The 25,784-nt window shown below is 45.1% G+C and overlaps 1 protein-coding gene across 4 annotated transcripts; it reads left to right on the top strand.

The window, feature by feature from the left end:
• The first annotated feature begins 613 nt into the window (after window positions 1-613).
• C1GALT1 (core 1 synthase, glycoprotein-N-acetylgalactosamine 3-beta-galactosyltransferase 1) lies at window positions 614-25,380 on the top strand. Of its 4 annotated transcripts, none has more exons than XM_058678038.1 (4): window positions 614-636; window positions 19,477-19,713; window positions 23,262-23,929; window positions 25,044-25,380. In XM_058678038.1, the coding sequence occupies exons 2-4, from the start codon at window positions 19,494-19,496 to the stop codon at window positions 25,245-25,247; spliced, it is 1,092 nt and encodes a 363-aa protein (XP_058534021.1). In that variant the 5' UTR covers window positions 614-636; window positions 19,477-19,493; the 3' UTR covers window positions 25,248-25,380. The 4 variants fall into 4 exon arrangements, with proteins under 4 accessions (XP_058534021.1, XP_058534018.1, XP_058534020.1 ...); XM_058678035.1 differs by lacking the exon at window positions 614-636 and adding an exon at window positions 1,419-1,624; XM_058678037.1 differs by lacking the exon at window positions 614-636 and adding an exon at window positions 9,019-9,114.
• Window positions 25,381-25,784: the final 404 nt, after the last annotated feature.

The following is a 25,784-nucleotide window of genomic DNA, read 5'->3' on the forward strand; positions in this document are numbered from 1 at the left end:
ATCTCATGGGAGGTGTGATTAGGTGGTGCCTTTTCTTTTCTTTTTTTTTATTGCAGAGTCAGATATACAGAGAGGAGAGACAGAGAGGAAGATTTTCTGTCCGATGATTCACTCCCCAAGTGAGTGCAACGGCCGGAGCTGCAATGATCCGAAGCCAGGATCCAAGAACTTCCTCCAGGTCCCCCACTTGGATGCAGGGTCCCAAGGCTTTGGGCCATTCTCGACTGCTTTCTCAGGCCACAAGCAGGGAGCTGGATGGGAAGCAGGGCGACTGGGATTGGGACCAGCGCCCATTTGGGTTCCCGGCTTGTTCACGGGTAGGACTTTAGCTGTTAGGCCACGCTACCGGGCCCTAGGTGGGGCCTTTAAGAGGTGTCTGGGGCTCTGCCCAAACTAATGGATTAGTTCATTCAAGCCATTCAAGGATTAACGTGCTTATGGAAAGTGAGTTGGCCATAAAATCTAGGACTCTCCTGACGCCTCCCCAGGTGCGGCCATTTCACCTTGGACTTCAACCAGTAGCCCTACCGACGTCTCTTTCCTTTGTAACTCTCCTTCCCCAGGGTCCTGCTACCAGCGACAGAAAACACACCAGTTTATTGCTGAGCCTGCATTCCTCCAAGAGATACGCCTCAGGTACGGGAAAACTCCATGAGTAGGATGATGGAAAGCCTCAGCCCGGCCGTGGGGACGGGTGAGGCCAACAGCGCGGGCACTTGGCTCCCACCCCCGACCAGTGAAGGGTGGTCTCCGTGGGAGGCAGCCCCTCCCTCAACTCCACAGACTGGTTTCCGGATTCACACCCCACGGCCCAGGAAAGGGAAGATGGGGGAGTTGTGGTCGAGCCCTGCCACGGCCAGACGCCAGCTGCGGTGCTGGCAGCGAACACATCTGGCTCCCCAGCCCCCGGCTGAGACCTCAGCCCGCCGCAGAGATCCTGAGGGAAGATTCCCCGTAGCGCAGTGGCACCCGAAAAAGAAAAGCGCGGGGCAGCGAGCTTCAGCCCGGGAGACTCCCCGCGGGTCAGCGTCTGCGCCTCCTCAGACAAAGGTCCCTCGGGTACGCCCAGGCTCGAGCCCTGCGGTCAACTTTGACCCCGCCTCGAGTTCCGGAGGCCCGGAGCGCTCTGGGAAACCCGACTCTCCCCGTCCGCCGGAGCTCCCAGGGGGCGGCCGCCCCAACCTCCGGTAGCCCGCCTGCAAGCCCCGACTTCCCAGACCCCCTCGCAGAGGTCGGAACGTGCGCTCGTCGGCCAATCCTCGCGTGCGCACGTCGCCGTCGCCCCGCCTCCCGCCCCGCCCCGCCCCGCCCTGGGGCTGGTGCGGCGGCCGCGACGTCAGCGCTCCGAGACCCCCAAGTGGCGGCTGCGCCGTAGGCGGGCCGCGGCCTGCACGCGCTGCGGGGCGGGGCGAGCGAGCGGGCGGGCGGGAGCGCGCGCCGGGCCCGCCTCGGCCCCCGCGCCGCCGCCGCCGGCGGGGAACGAGCTGGGCGGCCGCGGGCGGCCCCGACTAGCGGCCACGAGCCACTGGTGCGGCTGCCCAGCGGAGCGGAGGCCGCCGGGCCCGCGTCGTCGTCGTCTCGGCCGCCCCGGGAGTGGCGCGGGGCAGCTCGCCGCTTATGTCAGGTAGGGCCGGCGGAGGCGCCCTCAGGCTGCGGGGCCGAGGTCTCGGCTCCCCTCGCCGCCGCCTCCTCTCGGGGTGTGTGTGGTGGGTAGGTGAGGGAGGGGAACCTGAGCCCGGGCGGGGCCAAACAGGTGTCTTGGGGTCGGCGCGGGGCACTTCCTGTCCCCGGTGCCACAGCCGACTGTCTCGGGGCTCCGTCTCGTCGTCTGGGTAGCCTCCCCCAGACTGGGTCCGTCCCTTGGCACCCCGCGCGCCCTTCTCCTTCGCCTCGCGCGCTACGCCTCCGGCGTCCGGATCGGGCCACTTAGCGGTCCTGCCCGGCTGGGCCCTGGGCGCCGCGCTCGGGCAGCGAGGGACGCGGGACGCGGCGCTCAGGTGTGCGGCACCTTGGGGGCGAGGGCAGGCGCGCCACCTGAGCGCCCCGCGAGCGCCGGGAGCTGGTCGGCGGCTGGCTTGGTTCGTCGGGATCCGTGCTAAGTTTCCCTGCCGCGGAGCCGATGAGCGGCGCAGGTGTGGCTTATGGGGCACTCGCTGCGTGGAGGTGGAGAGGAAGATGTAGAAATACCTTGTGTATGTCATGTGTAGTAATCATTGTTGTTACCTCTCTTTCCCCCGGTGAAGTGTGGTGGAATTCGTAGTGGGTAGCAAGTTGTCTAGGCAACGTTACATCTCCATAGATTTTCTGCTTTTAATGATGCCCTTAATTTAAGCATGGGGATTTCATCTTAACACCGTCCTGTCTCCTAATTTTTAAAAAACAACCACTCTGGAAAGGTTGATTTGATGTATAACATAATTCTCCAATTAATTGTGTGTATCGCCGTATTTTCTTTTTAACGCTGTTGCGCCGACTGTGTGTCGATTTCGTTAGAAGATTGGTGTGAAGTTAGAACTGTGCTTATCAGTGAGTAATTAGGCCGATGCGTAAAGACCTGTGTGTGTGTGTGTGTGTGTGTGTGTGTGTGTGTGTACTGAAAGCTGGGCAGAGGTCGCTGGTACCTCCCGCCGGGCACCTGCAGGAGGTGTTGCACAGGATTTCAGGTTGTTTCAATCCGGTGTAATTTTGGAAGGTGTGAATCTGAGGTTTTGGGAAGAGTTTAGGTGACAGATTAGTACTCTCAGCTCAGTGTCAGCTGAGCCTGCTGCACGTGCAGCTGTGTGCTGTAAGCGCTGGGCACAGCACACTGCACTCCCCTCTGCCAGTCTTGGTGTATGTATATTGATGTGCAGTTTAAGTGAATCTAAAGTTTGAAGTTGCCAAACAGTTAACTCTTTTCACCATATGTTAAGTAAAACAGTGACTTAGTAAGGAAGCAATGACTCATTTACAATTCTTCCTCGGCAAAGAGAACTAGTGGGGAACAATTAAAAGTCTCTTGGAGTCGGCCCAGCGTTTGTGTTTCCGTATCTTTTCTCTGGAGTTCAACATTTTAAAATGTTTTGTGGTTGCTACCCATTCGCGTTTTCTTTTTTTCTTTTTTTTTCCTTTTAAGATTCATTCATTTATTTATTTGAAAGGCAAAATGGAGGAGGGGATGGCAGGAGAATGGTGTCTTCCATCTGCTGGTTCACTCCCCTAGGTGGCTGCAACAGCCACAGCCAGGACCCAGGGGCTGTCTGGGTTTCCCATGTGGGAGACGCACACTTAGGTGTGTGGGCTCTGTGCTGTCTTCCCGGGCACGTCGGTAGGAACCTGGATCAGAGCAGGGAACCCCAGCTCCTCCAGGCAGGTGTGTCCATGACACCCACTGTGTCATGAAGCTAGCACTCATGAACATTTTTCATAATCCTGCTTTGTAATATACTATTCCATATTTCTAAGTGAACTCACTATCCAGGAATTCTTAGGTTTTATGACAAACCTACATAGAAGTAGCTGTAATGAATTAAATGTTTGCCAATTAGAAATGCTAGAGTTTGTGATTAGGCCTGTGCTACATACTATATGTTCAGTTGTGCTAAAATTTAATTGCATTGTGAGTATATCTTAGCTTTATAAACCATGATAGTTTAGAGTTTTTGTGGTAAAACCATTGGAAATTTTGTGACAGTGCAGTTACAAATCAAACTTAAATAAAAAACAGCTTCATTCTGAGATTAATTCAGATGTAGCTCAGAGCTGAAGCTTCTGATGCAGCCATCTTTTAGAATATGATTCAGATTTGCATGAGAAGGCTAGTGTACATGTTACTGCATGTTGAAAATAATGATAATTTTTTAACCAAAATTAGTGGAATTGGGGTCATTCTTTTATTTTAATATTTTATTTATTTATTTTTATTGGAAAGTCAGATATACAGAGAGGAAGATCTTCTCCAAGTGGCAGCAACATAGGCCAGGCCTTGGGTGCAGTGATTTAAATACCACATCCTAGAGTGGAGTGCTTGGTTCCAGTCATCACTCCTCCACTTCCCGCTAACACGCACCCTTGGGTCCCTGCCACCCATGTAGGAGACTGGCGTCAGCCTAGCCCAGCCCTGGCTGTTGAGGGCATTTGGGGAGTAAAGCTTGTCTTGATGCTTTCAGATGTAGAATGATTTTTTTTTAAGATTTATTTTTATTTGAATGGCCAAGTTACAGAGAGGAGAGATTGAAAGATGTTCCATCAGCTGGTTCAACTCTCCAAATGGCCAGGAGCTTCTACTGGGTCTTTCACATGGGTAAAGGGGCCCAAGGGCTTGAGTCATCCTCCACTGCTTTCCCAGACCATGAACTGGAAGCTGTGTTGGAAGTGGAGTATCCAGAACATGAACTGTTGCTGTTATGGGATGCTGGCACCACAGGCAGAAGCTTAGCTCACTGTGTGACAGCGTCAGCCTCTTGGGATAAGATTTCTTAAAAGCCCACAGTGTGACAGCTGTTGTATAATTAATTTTTATGGTGGTCAGTAAAGGGGTAGCACCATGTGACAGACTGAATCAGAGGATGTTGTGGGAACGGGCAATATCTAAATTCATTTATGTAAGCCAGTGCCCACTGCATGCAGTGTCTTACCAATGAGACAGTGAATGGACCAAAACCTTGCCCTTAGCAAGCTTGGGCTCAGACGCATCATTATCAAAACGTGACTCTGGGTCTGCAGCGTCCCTGTCATCTGGGAACCTTGTTAGAGATGCCATTTTCAGGCTCCACCCAGCTTGCTTATTTTAACCCTCCTTCCAAGTTCTGATGCAGTTTCAGGTTTGACCGCTGTTGATGAAGAGGCAAAGAGCCCAGTGCAGAAGGTGAAGAAGCAAATTCTATTGGATGTTAATAAGTGCTGTGGGCAAGGCAAGGGCTACCAGGCAGGATCCGGAAAAGGAAATCAGTTGAGAAGGGGAGGACTGTGTTCCCAGCGGGGACGAGCAAGTGGGGAGCTCCAGGGGCGTTTGAGGCACAGCGGCCTAGCAAGGGAAGCGGGTGGTATCAGTTTCAGTCCGGTGAAGTTGCTGCTTGTCCTTTTTTTGACCTACAAAACGAGCAGCTACTGGGAGAGATCAGAAACAGCTAGAACAGTGTGATGGTTGAGTGAAGGTCACGTTTAAGGTTTTAGGTTTCTGAATGAGATCAGAAAGACAGTGTGGAGCAAAGAAAGTCACAAATCAGTTTGACTTTTCAAAGGATGACTGGCCACTGGTGAAGATGGACTGGAGTTAGAAGGAAGGAAGGTGGTTGTGGTAGTTAACAAAGGAGTTGACTTAGCCCGAGTACTAGTAATGGGGAGAGAGGGGCCCGGGGTACTAGTAATGGGGAGAGGGGGGGGCCTGGGGTACTAGTTATGGGGAGGGAGGGGGGCCTGGGGTACTAGTAATGGGGGGAGAGGGGGACCTGGGGTACTAGTTATGGGGAGGGAGGGGGGCCTGGGGTACTAGTAATGGGGAGAGAGGGCATGAAATGCACAGTGTGGGGATAAGTGAGATACTTGTCCTCCCGCTGTGGTTATCTCAGTCACTCAGAAGCATCGAGTGTTACAAGTTGTCCCTATCTATGTTTCTTGAGATAGTTTATGTACAAATGAGAAACTAACTTTGAACTGGTTGTTGGGGCTGGCTGCTAACTGGGGTTTATTTCCCCAACCAGGAAACATTTAGCAGCATCTAGAAATACTCTTGCATGTTCAGTGAGGGGAATTGTTAGTGGCATTTTGTAAGTAGCAGAGCTTCTGAACATCATGAAGTGAACAGGACAGCTCAGAAGGCCGATTTATCCAGGAGGTCATGATGACAGGAGGCCAAGGTGGGGAAAAAACCGTCTGGGGGTTGAGGCAGATATCCTGGAGGGAAGAGGACATTCGAAGAGCAGACAGTAGGCACAGGAAGCTGACTGCGTTTGTGTGCTGAGGAACACTCTCACGTTCAAGGTTGCTGAAGAATAGATGGGGAGTGGAGTACAGGTGGTGAGCTGGAGCCAGGAATCTGGTCAGTACTGTCAGAGATGCTCAGTGTTTTACCTGCAGTGGGTATCCTGGAGAGGATTCAGGGGGCGCTCAGCCAGAGTGTCATGCTGGAAAGATTATTCTGGGAACGAGATGAGTTAGAAGAGAGCACTTGGATTGTGTGTGTGTGTGGGGGGGGGGGCTAGTTAAATAGCTTAGGGGAGAGGGAAGGGTTTGAAGTGGGACAAGTGGAGAGGAGATGATGGATTTCAAAAATATGTAGAAAATACAATTAGCAGGAGTTGGTAACTAGGTTTGGAGTTGAGGGCAAGGGAAACCCTGCAGCCGTGCCCTCAATTTCTGGTTTAGGCAGTGAGATGAGAAATGTAATGAAATGGTCAAGGTAAGATGATCAGGCCCAAAGGAGAAGGGAGTGACTCAGTTTGCACGTGTGAATGTGAGCTCCCTGCAGCCGGGTGAATGGTCAGCTGTCTGTATCTGGAACTCTGGGACTCGTCCCAGTCAGAGAGCAGGAGCGCTTTCTGAGGAACAAACAGAGAAATCAACATTCTTCACTTTTTACTATATAACTTCACTTTACCAGATAAAGTAGCTTATCTTTATTTAATTTTTGTCAGAAAAAAGTGATTGTAAAAAAAAACTAAAACATCAGGTTGTAAAATGAAAAAAATTTGTCTTCTCCTTAGTCGAGTTTCTAGAGGTTGTACTAGAGAAATACCACATACCTGTTTGCAGATATTTTCCTTGTCAACATATATAGATCATTATTCCTTAAAGAGTTCTCTTTCATTTTGAAAGTTGGAGTTACAAAGACGAGGCGCACTCTCTGTATTAATAAAAATGTTTAGCAAAAGCAAAGCAGAAGTGGAGAATTCACTTCTAGATAGCCACCGCAGCAGCATGGGCCAGGCTGGAGCCAGAAGCTTCCAACCAGGTCTGCCATGTGGGTGGCCGGGCCCAGACACTTGGGCCTTGCTTGCTGCTTTGTCAAGCTATCAGCAGGGAGCTGGATTGGAAGTGCAACAGCTGGTACAAGAACTGGTGCCCACATGGCATGCTAGTAACTGCATTTTTAAAAAAAGATTTATTCATTTTTATTGGAAAGGCATATATACAGAGAGGAGATATAAAGATCTTCTGTCTATTGATTCACTCCCCAGGTGGCCACAATGGCCAGAGCTGAGCCAATCTGAGGCTAGGAGTTTCTTCCAGGCATCCCGCACTAGTGCAGGATTCCAAGGTTTTGAGCCATCCTCTACTGCTTTCCCAGACCACGAGCATGGAGCTGGACAGGAAATGGAGCAGCCAGGACATGAGCTGGCGCCTACATGAGATTGCAGCTCATGCAGGGAGAGGATTTAGCCACGAGGCTACCGCGCTAGGCCCAATCGCATTATTTTAAACAGTTGTGGTTAACAGTAGGTGTGTTATTTTTTCACTACTTCCTCATCAGCAAGCTTCTTAATGATCATGAAAATCATATTGCAGGCATACCTCTGATTGTAGACATACGTTTGTTGGTTGTGAAATGTTGGATTGAGGTTTATTGATCTAAAAGTTGTAGAAGATTTTGAGAAACCACCCTTCCAAAAGAGTAGAAGTATGTTCTGTGAGGAAATATTTATAACTGCTAGTTTTCTCATAATTGTGTCAATAGTGGGTAGGAAAAAGACTGATAATTATTTTCAGTATGCTAGGTTAAGGCAGTCTCCATTTAATTTACTTTCTTTAATTATATGTGAAATTTGAACATCCTTGATCATTGTACTTCTTTCCTGTGAATCTTATCTTTTATCTTTTTCTATTTGCTTGATCATTTGTCTCTTTATATCTAACACCTTTCCATATTTTTTGGTACATTTTATGAAGAAGCATATATTTGAGTTAGCAGTGTCGTTGCCAGAAATTTATCCAAAGGACAAACTTAGTTTTTTAGTAGTCTTAGGTTCTTGTTTTGGGAAAATACAAAAATAGGAAAAGGTGTTTTCAAGTTTTAGTTTCATTTTTGAAAATGTTAAAATGTTACAAGCATTTGGAATTATTACAGGTTGAATGTCTAATTTGAAATCTGAAATGTTTGAGCACTGACATGACACTTCCTGTGGAAAGTTGTACCTCTGACCTCATGGTGTCAGGTTACAGCCATCTGACTACAGCTGTCTTGAGGCTGTGTGTGTGGGAAATGCTGCGGGCGTGCTAGTGGAGAAACCTGCATCCCGTATTGGAGTTCAAGTCCCAGCTCCGGTGCATCTGGGCTGGCTTTCCACTGGGGCCTGCACGCTCTGGAAGGCAGCAGAGTGTGGCTGCAGGCCTTGGTTCCTGCCCTCAGGTGGAGGGCCCGGCTCCTGGTTTGGGCCTGGTCCACCTCTGGCTGTAGGAGCCAGATGAAAGGTGAACTAGCCAGTGGAAGATCTCTGACCCTCTGCCTTTCAAAAATAAGAAATAAATAATAGAAACACTCAAAATGAAGAGAAATGAGTTTTGTATTTAGACTTAAGTCTCACCCTCAGGCTAGCTCAGTATTTATTGTAGGTATTACAATATTTGAACTACTTGAATCATTTCAGTCATTTCAGATGAAGAGTGTTTGAACTGTCAGGTCGCCTGACCAGCTGCCTTTTATGTTTCAGTATGTTGTCAAAGTACCAGTTCTTGATTAAGCCATCTTGCCTTGACCTGAAATATTACATGCAGTAAGTTTCCACGTGTACTTGCTTTCTTAGACTGTTTATTTGCCATGATAACGGCAGCCCGTGAAGGCCGCCGGGATCCATCCGCAGGCTGACCAAGTCAGGTTCATTCACTTGTTGGAGAGTCTTAGCTGGCAGAGGAAATGCTGAAATGTTACTGAGTCCGGACAGGGGCATGATCCCGTTTGGAGGAAGGGTGATGTTTAGGCAGAATTTCAATGCCTAAATTTAAATGGATGGGCTTGACCCCCACATATCAAGGGGTTAGTAAGCTAGGTCTGGGTTGAGAAGCCAGCTTCACTGGCAGTCCTGTTTCCCTGGAGATTGCTAAGATACAGGTAGAGTGCCGTGTGCGGAACCCCCTTACCTGAAACTCGGAGTTGGAAACAGACTGCTGCTGCTTCGAAGATCCATCACCCATACAAGAGTTGGATGGTTTATTGTCATGGGTACAGTTTGGGGATATGTAGTTTTGGACAGTCTGTAGAGAAAAATTTCTTAGTGTTACTTGTTAATAGATGCTTTTTCTTACAACTCACAAATGCAATGATCTTTCTATTCAGTCTGAATATCAGACTTTTAATTATACTCCTGTTTTTGTAAGTAATATATAATGCATACATATAATTTTTCTTTGAAAGTCGGAGTTAGGTCTTCCAACCACTAGTTCACTCCCTAAATGCCCACAAGAGCTGAGGCTCTGCTAGGGGAGCGGCAGGAGCCAGGACTCAGGGTGGCTCTTGGCGGTGAGCAGAAAGGACCCGGCCCTGCGGCCTCCCCGCGGCTCCCAGCCTGCGCGAACAGGAAGCTGGGCTTGAAGCAGAACGAGGGCTGGAAGCCAGGTGCTCGACGGGACGCAGCAGCTCAAGTCACGTCTTAACTGCTGATATATTTGCTTTTCCAAAGAATGCATAGAATAATGACTTTTACCATTTCATCTAATTTTTGAAATCTTGTGTTTTAAAATGTATCTTCTCCAAATTTAATTCATTCCTATCCCCAAATTCCTTAACATTAATTTTTTCCAAACTTTTGGAGTGCTGTTTGCTAAGTGTTTTACTTTATTCCGTAGTATGGTTATCATCACTATACACAAATAGGTTACTTTGGAGAAAATTGACATTTTTTTCTTACATTTTTATTTTGAATGTTGAATTTTATGGTACATTTCCATAGAGTTTGGGATTTCCCCCTGCACACACAGTTTTTAAAAGGTTTATTTATTTTTATTGGAAAGGCAGATATTTAGAGAGGAGGAGAGACAGGAAGATTTCTATCTGATGGTTCACTCCCCAAGTGACTGCAATGGCCAGAACTCTGACCTGAAGCCAGGAGCTCTTCCGGGTCTCCCATGTGGGTGCAGGGTCCCAAGGCTTCGGGCCATCCTTGACTGATTTTCCAGGCCACAGGCAGGAAGCTAGATGGGAAGTGGGGCTGTTGGGATTCGAACCTGCGCCCACATGGAATCCCTGCACATAAAAGGTGAGGACTTTAGCCGCTAGGCTATCGCACTGGGCCCAAGTACATGCATGTTGTTATAAACCATCTCACCGTCTTGGTAACTTTACTTGTAAAGCTGAAACTATGGCCATTTAAACTGTAACTCCACATTCTGTCTGCCGCAAACATGCAGCAACCACAGTTCTGCTTTATGTCTCTGAATTTGACCACAAGTACCTCATCTGGGTGGAACCATACGCTGTGTGTCATTTTGTGACTGACTTCTTTCACTTAATGAAGTATTATCAAAGTTGATTCACTTTTTAGCAAATATCAAAATGGCTTTTTTTTTTTTTAGAAATTATTTTTATTGGAAAGACACATTCACAGAGTGAGGCAGAGGTAGAAAGATCTTCCATCTTCTGGTTCACACTCTAAGTAGCTGCATCAGCCAGAGCTGAGTTGATCTGAAGCTAGGACCCAGGAGCCTCTTGGTCTCCCATTTGAGTTCAGGGTCCCAAGGCTTTGGACCATCGTCTGCTTGTTTCCCAGACCACAAGCAGGAAGCTGGATGGGAAATGGAGCAGCCAGGACATAAGGCAGTGCCCTCATGGGATGCTGCGCTAGGAGGCGGAGGATTAGCCAGTTGAGCAATTGTGCCGGCTCCAATCCCCTCCTTTATTGAATGATTGAATAATACTCTTCGTTTACTCTTCGTTTATTCTGTTTATCCACTCATTTGTTAAAAGACACTTGTTTTGCTTCCATGTCTCAGCTACTGTGAATTTGGTTACTGTGAAAATGGTTGCACTAATGCCTTTTTGAGATGTTGATTTCTTGTTTTTTAAAAGGAGATTTATTTATTTTCACTTGAAAGGCAGATTTACAGAGAGAAGTAGAGGTACTAGTTCACTTCCCAAATGGCTGCAATGGCCAGAGCTGAGCTGTTCCAAAGCCAGGAGCCTCTTCCGGGTCTCCCACAGGGGTGCAGGACTTGCACTCTCCTCCGCTGCTTTCCCAGTAGAGAGCTGGATGGGAAGTGGAGCAGCTGGGATTCCAGCCAGTGCCTGTATTAGATGCTGGGCCACAGGATGGAGGATCAGCCTGTTCAAGCATGGCGGCAGCCCCTTATTGTAGTTTTAGTTTGTATTTTGCCATGATGAGCAGTGATATTGAACATGTTTGCTTGTGCTATTTGTTATTTGTGTATCTTCTTTGGAGAAATATCTAAGTCCTTTGACCATTTTTTAATCAGTTGATGTTTCGGAATTCTCTTTATGTTTTGGATGCCAATACTGTATCACATACTCATAGAAAGTGTAATAATACTTGCAAGATTCCAGTACCTTGCTCTGAGTAATGACTGGACTCATATAGGAAAAACAGGACTGGGAGAGCACAATAAACCACCTACTAGAACATTCTAGCCAGGAACAATCATGCTTGCTTTTCTCAAGTGCACAAAGAACAGCTTAGTCCACAGTCTGGTCAGGGTTTTTGTTCTTGTTGTTTGTTTGTTTGTTTTTAATTTTGTTGCAAAGGCAGATTAGAGAAGGTAAGACAGGAAGATCTTCCATCCACTAGTTCACTCCCCCAGTGGCTGCATCGGTTGGAGCTGAGTTGATCCAAAGCCAGAAGCCATGAGCTTCTTCTGGGTCTCCCACATGAGTGCAGGTCCCAAGCTTTAGGCCATCCTCCACTGCTTTCTCAGGCTATGAGCAGGGAGCTGGATGGGAAGTGGAACAGCTGGACACGAACTGGCAGCCATATGGGATCCCAGTGCTTGCAAGTGGAAGATTTGCCAGTTGAGCTGTTGGTGGCAAGCCTGTCTGGTTAGATTTGAAAGAGAAGAATACAAGTTATCTTCTCTGATCACAGCATGTAAAAGTAAGGAAAACTAGAAAATAGAGAAATTTGTGGAAACTAAACAACAGTGGGTCAAAAGAGAAATAAGAAAATACTTAGAACCTAGAGAAAGGCCAAACATAACATAGCAAAAAGTTATGATACAGACAGCAGTGCGAGGGGGAATGTGTTATTAATGCTTATGATAAACAAAAAATGTTAGGTCTACAACATGTCTTCAGCTAAATTAAGAAAAAATTAAAGGTTTAAAAGGACATGAAATAATAATTAGAGCAGACAATATGGAGTGGGAAAACATAGGACATTGACAAAACCAGCAGTTGGTTTTTAAAAAAATGGAAAAAACTGACAGATCTTCAAATTGATTCAAAACAAAAAAGTTCAAATTACTAAAATTAGAAAATGAAATGAGGGATTCCAATTCCACTGAAATGGAAAGGATTGTAAGAGTGTTATGAATGACTGAATGCCAAAAACTGCATAACTTAGATAAAAAGAAGAAATTGCTGGAAACAAACAGAACCTACTGAGACCGAATCACAAAGAAATAGAAAACCAGAATAGGCCTATAACTAGAAAGGCAATCAAATCAGAATCAAATACCGCCCAACAAAAGAAGGACCCTGGGCCTGATGGCTTCTTTGCTGAGTGCTACCAAGCAATAAAGAGAAACAGTTTCGTTAGGTAAAAGAGAAAGGAGTGCTTCCCTGCTCCTTCTGTGGGACCAGCCTAGCAAAGACCAGGGCCTTGTGGAGCAGTGTTGGTTGTGAAGATGCTAGCAAGCTGAATTCAGTGTGTTGAAAGATTATGTACCGTGAATGGGGATTTACTCTCAAAGTGCAAGGGTGATGCAGCATTTAAAAAGTCACCGAAATGTACACCACATTAACAGCATGGAGGGAAGAAGATGCACATAGTCATTTCAGTGGACATGAATCACTCCAGCCTAAATGAGAAAGCACCAAGACCATCCTGTACAGTAGTGGAGGCTGAAAGCCTTTCCGTCCAAGGCCAGGAGCGAGGCAAGGATGCCTGATTTCGTCACTTTTCAGCATAGAACTGCAAGGTTGTTGGGAACGCCCGCGTCGCCACGTAATCCGAGCCGAGCGGAGGGACTAGGGTTGCAACGCAGACAACGCAGAGAGACAACACAAGGCAACACACAGTACACCGAATGCCGATCGATGACAGAATTGATTTTTATTGCAACTCCAGACTTTCTTTTATACTCTGCTTAGCTCCTCCCAGTAGTGGCCACCCTAAATCCCTTCAGTTCCTCCCAGTGTTTATCCAATCCTCTAGTGGCCACCCTAAATCCCTTGAGTTTTATCCAATCCCCTGGCAGATAACTTGACAAATAGGAAGCAGGAACTTGCGGTTAAGCCAGTGGCTATATGTATCAGGCCAAAATTACCAATCCTGTTATGTTCTGAGAAACAAGCTAAGCTGTGGAGTTAATCCTTGGGAGACCGGGGCCTGCACAAGGTCTTGCCAGTGCAGCTAGGGAAGAAAAAGAAATCAAAAAGCATGCCAGTTGGAAAGAAGAGACAAAATTGTATTTTTACTGAAGATGGGATTTTTGTACTTGACATTTCTCCCATCTTTCTGTCATTAAATATTTATAATTGCCATGTCTTGACTATACTGCACATGCAGAAGGAGATGAGGAGAGGTCTTCTGTCTGCTAGTTCAGCCCTCAAATGCTCACGACGGCCAGGGCCACGCCAGGCTGAAGTCGGGGCTGGGCACTCGGTCTGAGTCTCCACTTGGGTAGCACGGACACAGGACCTCAGCTGTTGCCTGCTGCCTCCCAGGGTGCGCATCACAAGAGAGCTGGATGAGGAGTAGGATAGCTAGGACTTGAGCCAGACACTGCTGTGTGGGAAGTGGACACCCAGCGACATAACCACTGCGCCAGGTGTCTGCCCTTGAATTTTTATTAATATGTAATGTGTCGCTTGTAACCTTTGTTGATTTAAAGTCCATTTTTGTCTTTGGATCTGAAGTAAGATTCTTAATAGCATGTAGGCAGATGTTTTTTCAGTTGACCAATATGTGCCTTTTGATGAGAGATTATCCATTTACAGCTGTCTGCTCACTAATGAGAGCCTCTGTCATTGTGCGGCTTGCGTTCTCGAGCTGCTTTTCCTCCTGTAGCCTACATTGAAGTCTCATTTCCTCTCTGCATATTCTGTAGCTGTTAGCTTTCATTACTGGAATCACGTTTACTACTTTGGAGTTATAATATTCTACTTGGAATTTGAATTCATACCAGCCTAACATCAGGAACATACAAGAATTTGTATTTTTTATTCTCTCTCCCTTTCAGTTGTTAATCTCACAAAGGTTTGTCTTCATACTTTGTGTTTCAAAAAAATATATATTTTTAATCTGTCAGTTCCTTAGATTGTGTAGAAAACAGAATATGGAGTTAAAACCACACCAGCTGCTGTAACTTCCCAGATGTTTACCTTTATTTCTTCATACAGCTTTGGTTCTTTTCTGCCGTGCTTTTGTTTGAACCTGCTGCACTCCGCGTTTCTCAGAGAACAGGTATTGTGATGATGAACACCCTTGGTTTTTGTTTACCTCAGAAAGTCTTAACTCTTTCTTTCCCTGTAAAGGGCAGTTTTGCCAGGTATAGGCTCTCTGGTTGATTAAAAATAATCAGAGGCTGAAAAAGGCAGACAGAGCCCCTATCTGCTGGTCTGCTCCCCCGATAACCCTGACAGCTAGGAGGTTAACACAGCTCTCCTGTTGGTGGCAGGCACAGAATTCCTGGAGTTATCACTGCTGCCTCCTGGAGTCTGCATTAGAAGGAAGCCGGAATCAAAACCTGGGATGTGGCTCGAACCCAGGACCTTGGAACAGAACCTGAGCCTCTTAGCTGGTGTCTTAGCTGCGAGGCTAACATGGACTTCCCCTATGCTGTAGATAGATCAGCCTCTCTCTAACCTCTTGCGTTGCTCCTGGGAGGTGGCATCATGTGCTGAGCCCCTTCTTCATGCTGCTCTCCAACTTCCTGCTCTCTGACTTTTGGTAGTTTGATTATGTGTCTTGAAGAGATTCTCTGAGTTCATCCCGCTTAGAATTTGTTCAGCTTTGGATGTTTGTCTTTGACCAAATTTGGAACCTTTCTGGTCATTATTTTTCCAAACATCATTTCTCTCTTCTCCTTTGAGATGCCCAGAGTTTACATATTGGTATGCTTGTTGGAGTTCCACCTTACGCTCTACTTTTTCTACCACCTTTTTACTTTCTATTCCTCACACTCAGTAATTTCAATTCTTCTGTCTTTAGGTTTGCTGGTTCTTTCTTTGCATGTTCCAGACTGCCTTTAAGTTTTGTGTATTTTCAAGTTTTGGTTATTGTAGTTTTCAGCTCCAGAATTTCTCTTTTCTTTTTTTGAGGGAGTGGGGTTGTGTGGAGTTTTCTTTATCAGCACTGATTCATACTTAATTCATTCTTTATTCATACTTGTACCCCGTTTTCTTGACTTTCCATACTTTAAAAAAAACAGTGTATTTAGGGCATTTTGAAGTTTGGTAGATCTGTCATCAGTTCTTTCTAAGGGACAGTTTGTAATTCTTTTCCTTGGGAATGGATCATACATTGCTGTTTGTATGCCTTTTTTTCTTAACTGTAAGCTGGACATTTCAACCTAGTAATATGGTAGCACTGGAAATCAGATTCTCTCCTTTTTGCTGTTTTTTTTTTCTATTTTTCTTTAACATTTGTTTCGTGTAACATGAAAGAGATTAAAAAGGGAGAGACAGCAAAGTCTTTCTTCCATTGTCCATTCTCCTAATGGCTACAGCAGCCCGGGCTGTGCCAGGCTGAGCTTGGAGCTAGAAGCTTCATCCTGGTGACACATGTTGATGCTGGGGCCCAAGCACTTGGGCCATCTTCTGCTGCCCTTCTGAGCACATTAGCAGGAAGCTGGATTGAAGTGGGACAGCAGAGATGTGAACTGGGTGCCACAAGGGGACGCTAGTGCTGCAAGGGTGACTTGACTTCCCATACCACAATACTGGCCCTTTTAAAACATTTTTATGGTCTTCTCTGTTCCAATGAGAAGCTTGAGATGTAAACTTGCGTTGGGTGGAAGTGTGGGGCCTTGTACCTCTACCTGGGTGTGTGTAGTGATTGTAATTCCGTCATGTGTGGAGCTGCTTATGGCCTAGTCCTTAATAATTGAACACCCACAGAAGAAGAGAAATGAGAAAGGGTGGGGTGGCGCCAGTCCTTAGGGAGTTTGGGCCGTCATTTCCTGCAGGGAGTGGGGGCCCTGTCTTTTCACAAGCCAGCCAGTGCGCTGGAGAGAGGTAAATGAGTCTCAGCAGCTGTCCTTGGAGAGCGCACAGTGTGAGGTGAGAAGTACACAGTCTAGTGATGTGTGTGGCAGAGGTGCCAGTGAGAAAGCAGTGAAACACTCATGGAAGAGTGCTTCCTTTGACCTTGGAGGTTGGGGTAGGGAAGTCACGGGAACTACCGAAACTGGGAGAATATAAGGAAGAGAATAGGATAATCTAAGCATCCTTGTAAGAGGCTGTAGCAAACTTGGAGATGGCTGACTGTAGGATAGGGAAGGTCAGCAGTGAAGATGGCAAGAAGGTACAGACTGGAGCTGGAGTGTGTGTGGTGAGGTAAGCAGTTGGACGTGATCGTATGACACTGGGAAATAGAGTAGTCTGCAATCCTTATTTACATTTTTGTTTTCTGTGATTTAATTTATCTTTAGTCAGCTACAGTCTGAAAGTATTACATGGAAATGAGCAATTTGAAGTTTTCAAACTGCTTATGTGAATTCATGTGTCATCCTACTTGGCACATGAATCATCCTTTTTCTAGTCTCAACACGTTGTGTAGTGGTATACTTACCAAAGTAGAGAAAGATGCAGTTGAAAGATAATGCACATTTTCATGAACTTGTTGAAGAACCCTCCCCATAGGCTCCGTGCCTGTCAGTCCCTCATCAGCATCTTGGTTTTGGATTGACTCTCAGTATCAATTATGGTGTTGAGGTAACTCTTAGTTTACTTAAAAGGGGCCCAGAGCACCACAACAGTGATGCTGCCAACTCAGCTATTCCAAAGAAAAGTTATAAAATGCTCTTTAGTGCAAGTCGTCAAGTTAGTAAGAAAGAAAGTGTTATGCTGAGGTTACTAAGTTTTTTTTTTTTTTTTGAGATTTATTTATTTTTCATTGCAAAGTCAGACAGAGAAAGAGGAAGATAGAGAGGAAGATCTTATATCCAGTGATTCACTCCTCAAGGGACTGCAGTGGCCGGTGCTGCGCCAGTCCGAAGCCGGGAACCAGGAACTTCCTCCAGTTCTCCCATATGGGTGAGGGTCCCAAGGCTTTGGGCCATCCTTGACTGCTTTCCCAGGCCATAAGCAGGGAGCTGGATGGGAAGTGGAGCTGCCAGGATTAGAACTGGCACCTATATGGGATTCCGGGTTATGCAAGGCAAGGACTTGAGCTGCTAGGCCATGGTGCCAGGCCCAAGGTTACTAAGATTTATAGAGATCCCATTGACATAACTTTTACTAGTGTATTGTTTTAATTGTTCTACTTTTTTGTTGCTAATTTCTTCTCAGCTAAAAACTTAATAGAGGCTTCAGATAGCAATGTAATACATTAATCTCCCGCTATCTGTAGGGGACACTTTACCCCATTGAGTGGCTGACACTGCGGGTGATATCAAACCCTACTCATCTTGTTTTCTCCTCTGTATATTTATTCCTATAGTGAAGTTCAAATTATGAATTAGGCATAACAAGAGATTAACAGTAGTAACTAGATTTTAGTAACCTCAGCATAGGTTATTTTTATCTGAAGAACTCAATAACTCTCACTTTTCTGCTTTAAGCAGCACTTTGCTGGCTTTTCTTTGGCATATCCAAATTGCTGCCATCACCACTGGGGCGTTTTGAGGCCGTAACCAAACGAAAATAGGAGTTATTGAGCACAGCCTTGGTGAGGTGAGGTTACTAACAGGTGAGCATCAGGCAGGCGACCTACGCAGGGTCTTCAAGTGACTGATACGGAGTGTTGGGGTGTTGGTTAGGGTTAGATTTAGGAATGGGGAGAGGACAAAGCTTCATAATTGGCAACTCAGAGATACAGATTCTATATCTTGCCTTCTGGGAACTCACACTAGACACACAAAAATGCACCACCAATAATGTCCTCATTTCCTGGTACAGGACACATTGTCCCCAGCTGACTGGCTTTGCAGCAGGCTGCCAGGGGGAATTCTCTAGAAAGTCAGGGGACATCTGGAGTTAACAGGATTGGGGTGGAATCCCAGTGAAAGAGGAGAAGCATCTGTAACTGACATGTGCTCTGTCAGCAGCACGGCACTTTCCATAAGATTGCTAAAACCTTGCAATTAAGGGCCAGCACAGTAGCCTAGAAGCTAAAGTCCTCACCTTGCATGCATCTGGATCCTATAGGGTTGCCGGTTCTAAACCCGGCGGCCCTGCTTCCCATCCAGCTGGCATCACCACAGTTGGACATCCTTGGGACCCAGCACCAGCTTGGGAGATCTGGAAGAAACTCCTGGCACTGGCTTCAGATCTGTGCAGCTCCAGCTGTTGGGACCACTTGGGGAGTGAATTATCCGACAGAGACTCTTCCTTTCTGTCTCTCCTCTTCTTGTGTATTTGACTTTCCAATAAAAATAAAATAAATCTTATAAAAAACAAACCTTGCAATCAAGTTTGAAATCAAGGATAGAAATCTTAAACTGTGATTTCACTTTAAAAAAAAAAGTTCCCACCAATACCAGGCTGAGAAGCTCAGAGAATGGTCAGGGTTGTGCGTGAGGCCACAGCAGTGTGTGCTTCCTCCGTGGTTTCTGAGATCTGCAGAGTTAGAGCTATGTTTACCTCCTTACCACAGTGAAGAGAGGGAGGAGGGGAGAGTGCCACGCAGGCTTCATTTCACACGCGTTCCTGGTACCCAGCACTTAGACAGGGATTTCCAAGCCTGGTTAAATCTAGCAGTAAAAAGGCCTTGAACATAAATCGAATAAAACCGGAAAGAACCTGCCCCCTGGTTTGTGTGAAATGTGGAAGTTGAATATAACAAGCTCCAGAGAATTCTCCAACTTCCCTTCTGTTGAATTTCATAATCCAGAAAGCTAACAGCACTCATGAGGCATTTTCAGAAGGAAAACTTGGGAGTTGTATTAATGCAGTGATCGTCAAAATTCAGGGAAACTTAGATCTCTGTTACCTCAGTCTATAAAATCAAAGCTACTCTTGTTAATAACAAGTTACTGATTGATCTTTTCCCCTAATTCTCTTGTAAGTATGCAGTCAGATTACCTGGAAACTACATGACTCTGGATATTGAACAAATCGCACAAAGAGATACAGAGTTCCCGATCATTATAACTAACCATTGTCAGAATTTTTGCTCTCAGTATGTGTGCGGTTTTAAAACATACTGCTTTTTGTTTTGTTTTTCCTTACAGAAATACACTTCCGGGAAATGGCCTCCAAATCTTGGCTGAATTTTCTAATCTTTCTCTGTGGATCAGCAATAGGATTTTTTTTATGTTCTCAACTGTTTAGTATTTTATTGGGAGAACAGGGCGACACCCAGCCTAAAATTCTTCATAATGATCCTCATGCTAGGCACTCGGAGGACAGTGGACAGAACCACCTGCAGGGACAAATCAACTTCAATGCGGACTCGAGCCAGCATAAAGGTATGGTTAGAGAGTAAATACAAACAACATTTCGCAGTTTTTAAGGAACTGTAGAGGTTGTATAATTTTAACTGCTGTAAAATGTCTTCATTTTCATTGTTTCTGTCTAGTCCAGTTCCAGCACTGTGGGAAGACTACTAACACAGTGCAGAGACCTCTGCAAACAGATGGGACAGGAAATACCCACACAGCTTGAAAAACCATTAGAATTCTAGGATGCACAGGCTCCCCCTTTAGGAGTCATTTTTTTTTAAGATTTGTTTTTATTTTTATTGGAAAGGCGGATATACAGAGAGAAGGAGAGTCAGAGAGGAAGATCTTCCATCCGATGGTTCACTCCCCAAGTGGCCGCAACGGCTGGAGCTGAGTCAGTCAGGAGCCAGGAGCTCTTCCGGGTCTCCCATGCAGGTTCAGGGTCCCAAGGCTTTGGGCTGTCCCCAACTGCTTTTCCAGGCCATAGGGCAGGGCTGGATGGGAACCGGCACCCATGTGGAATCCCGGCATGTGCAAGGCGAGGACTTTAACCACTACGCTATTGTGCTGGACCCAGGAGTTATTTTTTTATCTTTCCACTAGAATTATTCCTTTGTCTCTCGAGTAGGGGTTGAAGGGTGCAGTGTCAAAGCCTGATTGAATTTTATCGATTAGTAAATACATGCTGCCATGTTACGTGTACGTTTGAACAATAACGATTCAGTGCTGAACAGGTGTTCTGTGTTCTTGGCCTAGAGCAGTTTGGCCACTGTGCCCTGGCTCTGTGGCACCAGCGCCATGTCTTCAAATGACTCTGGAGCCAGGCTTCCCTTCTACTGATAGGCTGCACTTCGGGCACACAGCAGATACAAAGTACAGGGATATTTTGAAAAGTTTGTGGAAAGGTGAATTTAAAGCATAAATTGATATAAAGGTATTTGAAATCCTTGCATAATTTTTTCATGCATTATCCATGAAAGTTTTGAAACCCCTTATGGGTGCAAGTTTCAGAAAACTTTTTGCACGGTTACAACTGTCTTTTTATTCCATGAACTTTTTGAAGTACTTTCCTATTTGTGCTTTAAACTCAAAATTTAAGGTTTCTTAAAATCTGGTTGTCTTTATGAACTGTTTATTTCTCCCTGTAAAACTTGTCCCTCTTCCTGTGTTAATTTTGTATAGCTCAGTATCACCTGTTTAGTCAAACTTGGAAATCATGGCAGATACTTTTTTTTAAGATTTATTTATTTTATTGCAAAGTCAGATATATAGAGAGGAGGAGAGACAGAGAGGAAGATCTTCATCCGATGATTCACTCCCCAAGTGGCTATAGCATCCGGTGCTGCGCCAGTCCGAAGCCAGGAGCCAGGAGCCTCCTCCAGGTCTCCCACACAGGTGCAGGGTCCCAAATCTTTGGGCCGTCCTCAACTGCTTTCCCAGGCCACAAGCAGGGAGCTGGATGGGAAGTGGAGCTGCCGGGATTAGAACCGGCGCCCATATGGAATCCCAGGCTTTCAAGGCAAGGACCTTAACCATTACACTATCATGCTGGGCCCCAACTTTAATTTGGATATTTACTTTAACTTTGTATATATTTAGAGAACTGCGTAGAATTTGGGTTGCAAGACTCATGGTTGATTAAATAAGTATTACAGTTGAAGTAAAACATTTACTGGAGAAGTTTGATAACAGTAATTTTGTCTAAGCACTCACAACTTACATATTTTATTTTAGTAATTGTTTTTATATAAAAGTATGGCTCTCTAACTGTTGGAAATAAAGTTAGTCTTTTACCACAGTTTCAGAAGTGCTGGTCTAGAATCTCATCATGGAGCTCCTCCAGGTGAAATGCTACTGGCTGGATGTGAGTTGCTTATTTAAACCCAGCTTACACCAGAGTGTACATCGGTTTAAATTCTTACACACATTGCTTGCTTTGGGCCCGGCACGGCATTGCTTGCTTGAATGGACTCTGGTGGTGGTGCTTGAGGGTTGGCACAAGACTCCTATGAAGAAAGAAGGTATATATTGCTTTATAATCTGGCATAAGGTCTCTTTTTAAGAGTTTAAAGGCTGAGAGAATTTCTGTCTACTGATTGGATCTGCAGATGTCCATCTGCAGAACTCCATCTAGCCCCCCCCCCCAAGTGTCAGGTGCCCAAGCTGTTAGACTGACATCCACTGTCTTCCCAGGCACATCAGGAGGGAGCCGGCTCGAAAGCAGAGCAGCTGGGACCCGAAACCAACACTTACATGGGATGCTGGTGTCCTGCTGTACCACAGTGCCAGCCTCTGGGTCCTTTGCAAAGTGATCATTTTTTAAAATGAAGTCCCAGGGCCTGGCATGGTAGCCTAGTGGCTTAAATCCCTGCCTTGCACACTCAGGATCCTATATGGGTGCTGCTTTGTGTCCCGGCTGCTCCACTTCCCATCGAAAGCAGAAGATGGCTGAAAGCCTTAGGACCCTGCACCCATGTGGGAGACCTGGGAAGAGGTTCTTGACTCCCAGCTTTGGATCAGCTCCAGCTATTGCTGCCACTTGGGGAGGGAACCAGCAGACAGAATGTCTTTCTCTGTATATCTGCCTTTTCTAATATCAATCAGTAAGTTTAAAAAAAAATGAGGCGCTAGCTAGTCTTGGAAATCTCACATCTGTTTCTGGTAGATTTGCATTTTGGCATTCCAAAACTTTGTTCTGGTACCATTGGAAGTAAGTCTAACCATGTATTGAGTCCTCTGCTTTGAACTGGGGTAACATGAAAGCAAGCCTTTAGGGTCCTACAGAAATTCCTCACAGTGAGTGGGTATTTGGTGTAGCGGTTAAGTTGCTTTTTTAGGACAGCCACGGGGCTTACTGGAGGGCCTGGGCCTAGTATCCACAGTACTGTAATCCGTCTTCCTGCTAATGTGCACACTGGGAGGCGGCAGATGAAGGCTCAGGAATTCAGGTCCCAGGCACGAGACCTAGGTGGGATTCTGAACTCCTGGCTTCAGTCTGGCCAGCTCAGGCAGTTACAGGCATGTGAGGTGCTGACCCAAGGATGGGGGAATCTATCAGTCAGCCTTTCGAATCAGTAAAAGTATGATTAAAAAAAAAAAACAACCCAGTGGACTGTGTCAGCTTCAGAACTCCTTCCAGATGTTTCTTCAGCTAGTGGGAAATTGGTGTCAGTGTTCTGTTAAAAGCCTGCAGGAGCTTGCCTGGAAGTATGAAAGGCCAAGTGAGACTACTCAGGGCAGTACTTAATGCACTGTGTGTTGGACTTACCAGGAGAACTTGACAAGTTCTGTCTGGGTAGGTCCTGAGTTCCTGCATTTCTAAAAGACTTCCAAACCAATACGAGTAAGAATTTATATCATTGTGACAACTCTTATTAGCTGCAGTCATTGTACAAGTTTGACATTAAACTGGGAAATCAAAATGTCAGTTCATATTTACTTCAGTTTCGCTTTCCTTTAGCTAAATCATTTCTGAAAGATGGGTAAATAAGAAGGCCTTCAAAATTGTTTGGGAAGGTGTCCAGTGTGATTTGGATTTTGTCTATGTAAGTATAACTTATAATTTTTTTTAATAGATGAGAACACAGACATCGCTGAAAACCTCTATCAGAAAGTTAAAATTCTCTGTTGGGTTATGACAGGCCCTCAAAATCTAGAGAAAAAAGCCAAACACGTCAAAGTGACATGGGCCCAGCGCTGTAATAAAGTGTTGTTTATGAGTTCAGAAGAAAATAAAGACTTCCCTACTGTGGGATTAAAAACCAAAGAAGGCCGAGATCAACTGTATTGGAAAACAATTAAAGCTTTTCAGTATGTTCATGACCATCATTTAGACGATGCTGATTGGTTCATGAAAGCAGATGATGATACCTATGTCATACTGGACAACTTGAGATGGCTTCTTTCAAAATATGACCCTGAACAGCCAGTTTACTTTGGGAGAAGATTTAAGCCCTATGTGAAGCAAGGCTACATGAGTGGAGGAGCAGGGTACGTACTAAGCAAAGAAGCCCTGAGGAGATTTGTTGATGCATTCAAAACAGACAAATGTACACATAGTTCCTCCATTGAAGACTTGGCCCTCGGGAGGTGCATGGAAATCCTCAATGTGCAAGCAGGGGACTCCAGAGACACCACTGGGAAAGAGACTTTTCATCCCTTTGTCCCAGAACATCATCTAATCAAAGGTTACCTGCCCAGGACCTTTTGGTACTGGAATTACAACTATTATCCTCCTATAGAGGTAAGCTTAAAAGGTTATTACTGTAAATTCTGGTGCTGGTTGATTTGCTCTAAAATTTGAAAAACATGTATCTACTGGTTCACTCTTCAAGTTATAGATCTGCTAGATGCTAAGCACCCTACAGTGCACAGCATAGCCCCCCAAAATGAACAGCTACCTGGCCCAAAATGTCAGCCCCTAAGCTGCGGGTAACGAGCTGTAAAAATCCATTGCAGCCCATCACTGCTGCCGTACGGCACCGCCAGTGTTGGTGTTGCTTACGTAGATGCGAGAGCTAATCTGGACAGTCATTCTTCATATCGTAGAGGTCTCAACTAATACTCAGGCAAGTTAGGCCACTTGGTCATGAGATTTCTTTAGGGAAATATCAGATTATCATCCTTGTCCATACTGAGAAGTCTGAAGTTTCATTGAAATCTGCGCATCCCCCAGTTGACCCTGTAACTATTTCATTCTGAATCAGGTTTTTTCTTCCTGACTTCATATTCCTGTTTAAACCGGTTTTCATGCCAAGCCAATTAACGCTCCATGAGAAGTATAATTGGACCAAGTGTTAAAGCTGGCTTACCTAATGCAGCCTGAATGTAGTTATTCTATCAATAATAGTGTGAGATTTTAGGGAAGTGACATCCCAAATTTCATACTCTTTGTTTTTCAGTAATCACTTATTGCAGATAGGGGAAGCAAAGCTTACCAGGATTCAAGTATCAGAATGTAGTCACTGGACGCTCCAGTAGTTGTCTCCCCAAGACTGGGCCAAGTACAGTTAAAGTGAAAACTTTGATGAGAAAATAAAAGTTAAAGAAAGCCGTGTCCTTTATACAAGTGTCACTTTCATTTAAAGACATCAAGAACTTTTATCTGCAAAAACACTGAAGAATGTAGTTAAAAATAAAGATGCAGATGGATCTGGCACACACTAGAAGGAACTCTTGCTTTCTAAGTTACATCACTAATAAGTAAATAACAAAAGTAATAAATTAGTGCCTTGGCTTTACCATAGCTGTCATTCATGCTTAATTTTTTTTTAACGTAAGTCCTTGTTAGGTGTACACTGTAGAGTAATGATATACTGTTTTAATAATGTATGTTTCCACTTTTTTTTTTTTTTTAGGGTCCGGGTTGCTGTTCTGATCTTGCAGTTTCTTTTCATTATGTTGATTCTACAACTATGTATGAATTAGAATACCTCGTTTATCATCTTCGCCCATATGGTTATTTATACAGATATCAACCTGACTTACCTAAAAATACATTAAAGGAAGTAAGTCAAGCAAACAAAGATGAAGATTCAAAAGTAAAATTAGGAAACCGCTGAAGGAAGATGTCTGGCATTGCATCGAAGGACCTCTGCGTGCTTTACAGGAGCCTGATCTCAGTGAGCAGTTCTAAGTGGACATTCCACAGACATCTTTGATACATAAATGACTCTAAACTGAAGCTTTAAATGAGCTGTGAAGTCTGATAAAATGTGTTTGATACAGTAATATATAAATATATATACATGAAGAACGTATGCTTAAAGCCAGATAGAGGAACAAGAAAGTTTTGTTGTGTTTCTGACCGTGTGTATTATTGTCAGTTTGGTAGAATACTGCACTGTGTTAGCAGCATACAATACTAAACTGATCTGCCTTAAAGAAAACTTTAGAAGAGAGTGTCATTATTCAGTGTTTATAAACTCAAGAATTGAGCTTATATTTGCAGTATATTAAGTGAACCAGCCCCCTACCACTACTCCCAAACTAGCATTTTTGTCTATTGAACGATGGCTGAGATAATTAATGATTGGCAGTATTTCTTCCAGGAAAACAGTAAGAATGCACTTACCTTAAAGTGCATTAATAAAACCATA

This window comes from Ochotona princeps, chromosome 20 (genome assembly GCF_030435755.1).
Source record: "Ochotona princeps isolate mOchPri1 chromosome 20, mOchPri1.hap1, whole genome shotgun sequence".
Classification (NCBI taxonomy): domain Eukaryota; kingdom Metazoa; phylum Chordata; class Mammalia; order Lagomorpha; family Ochotonidae; genus Ochotona; species Ochotona princeps.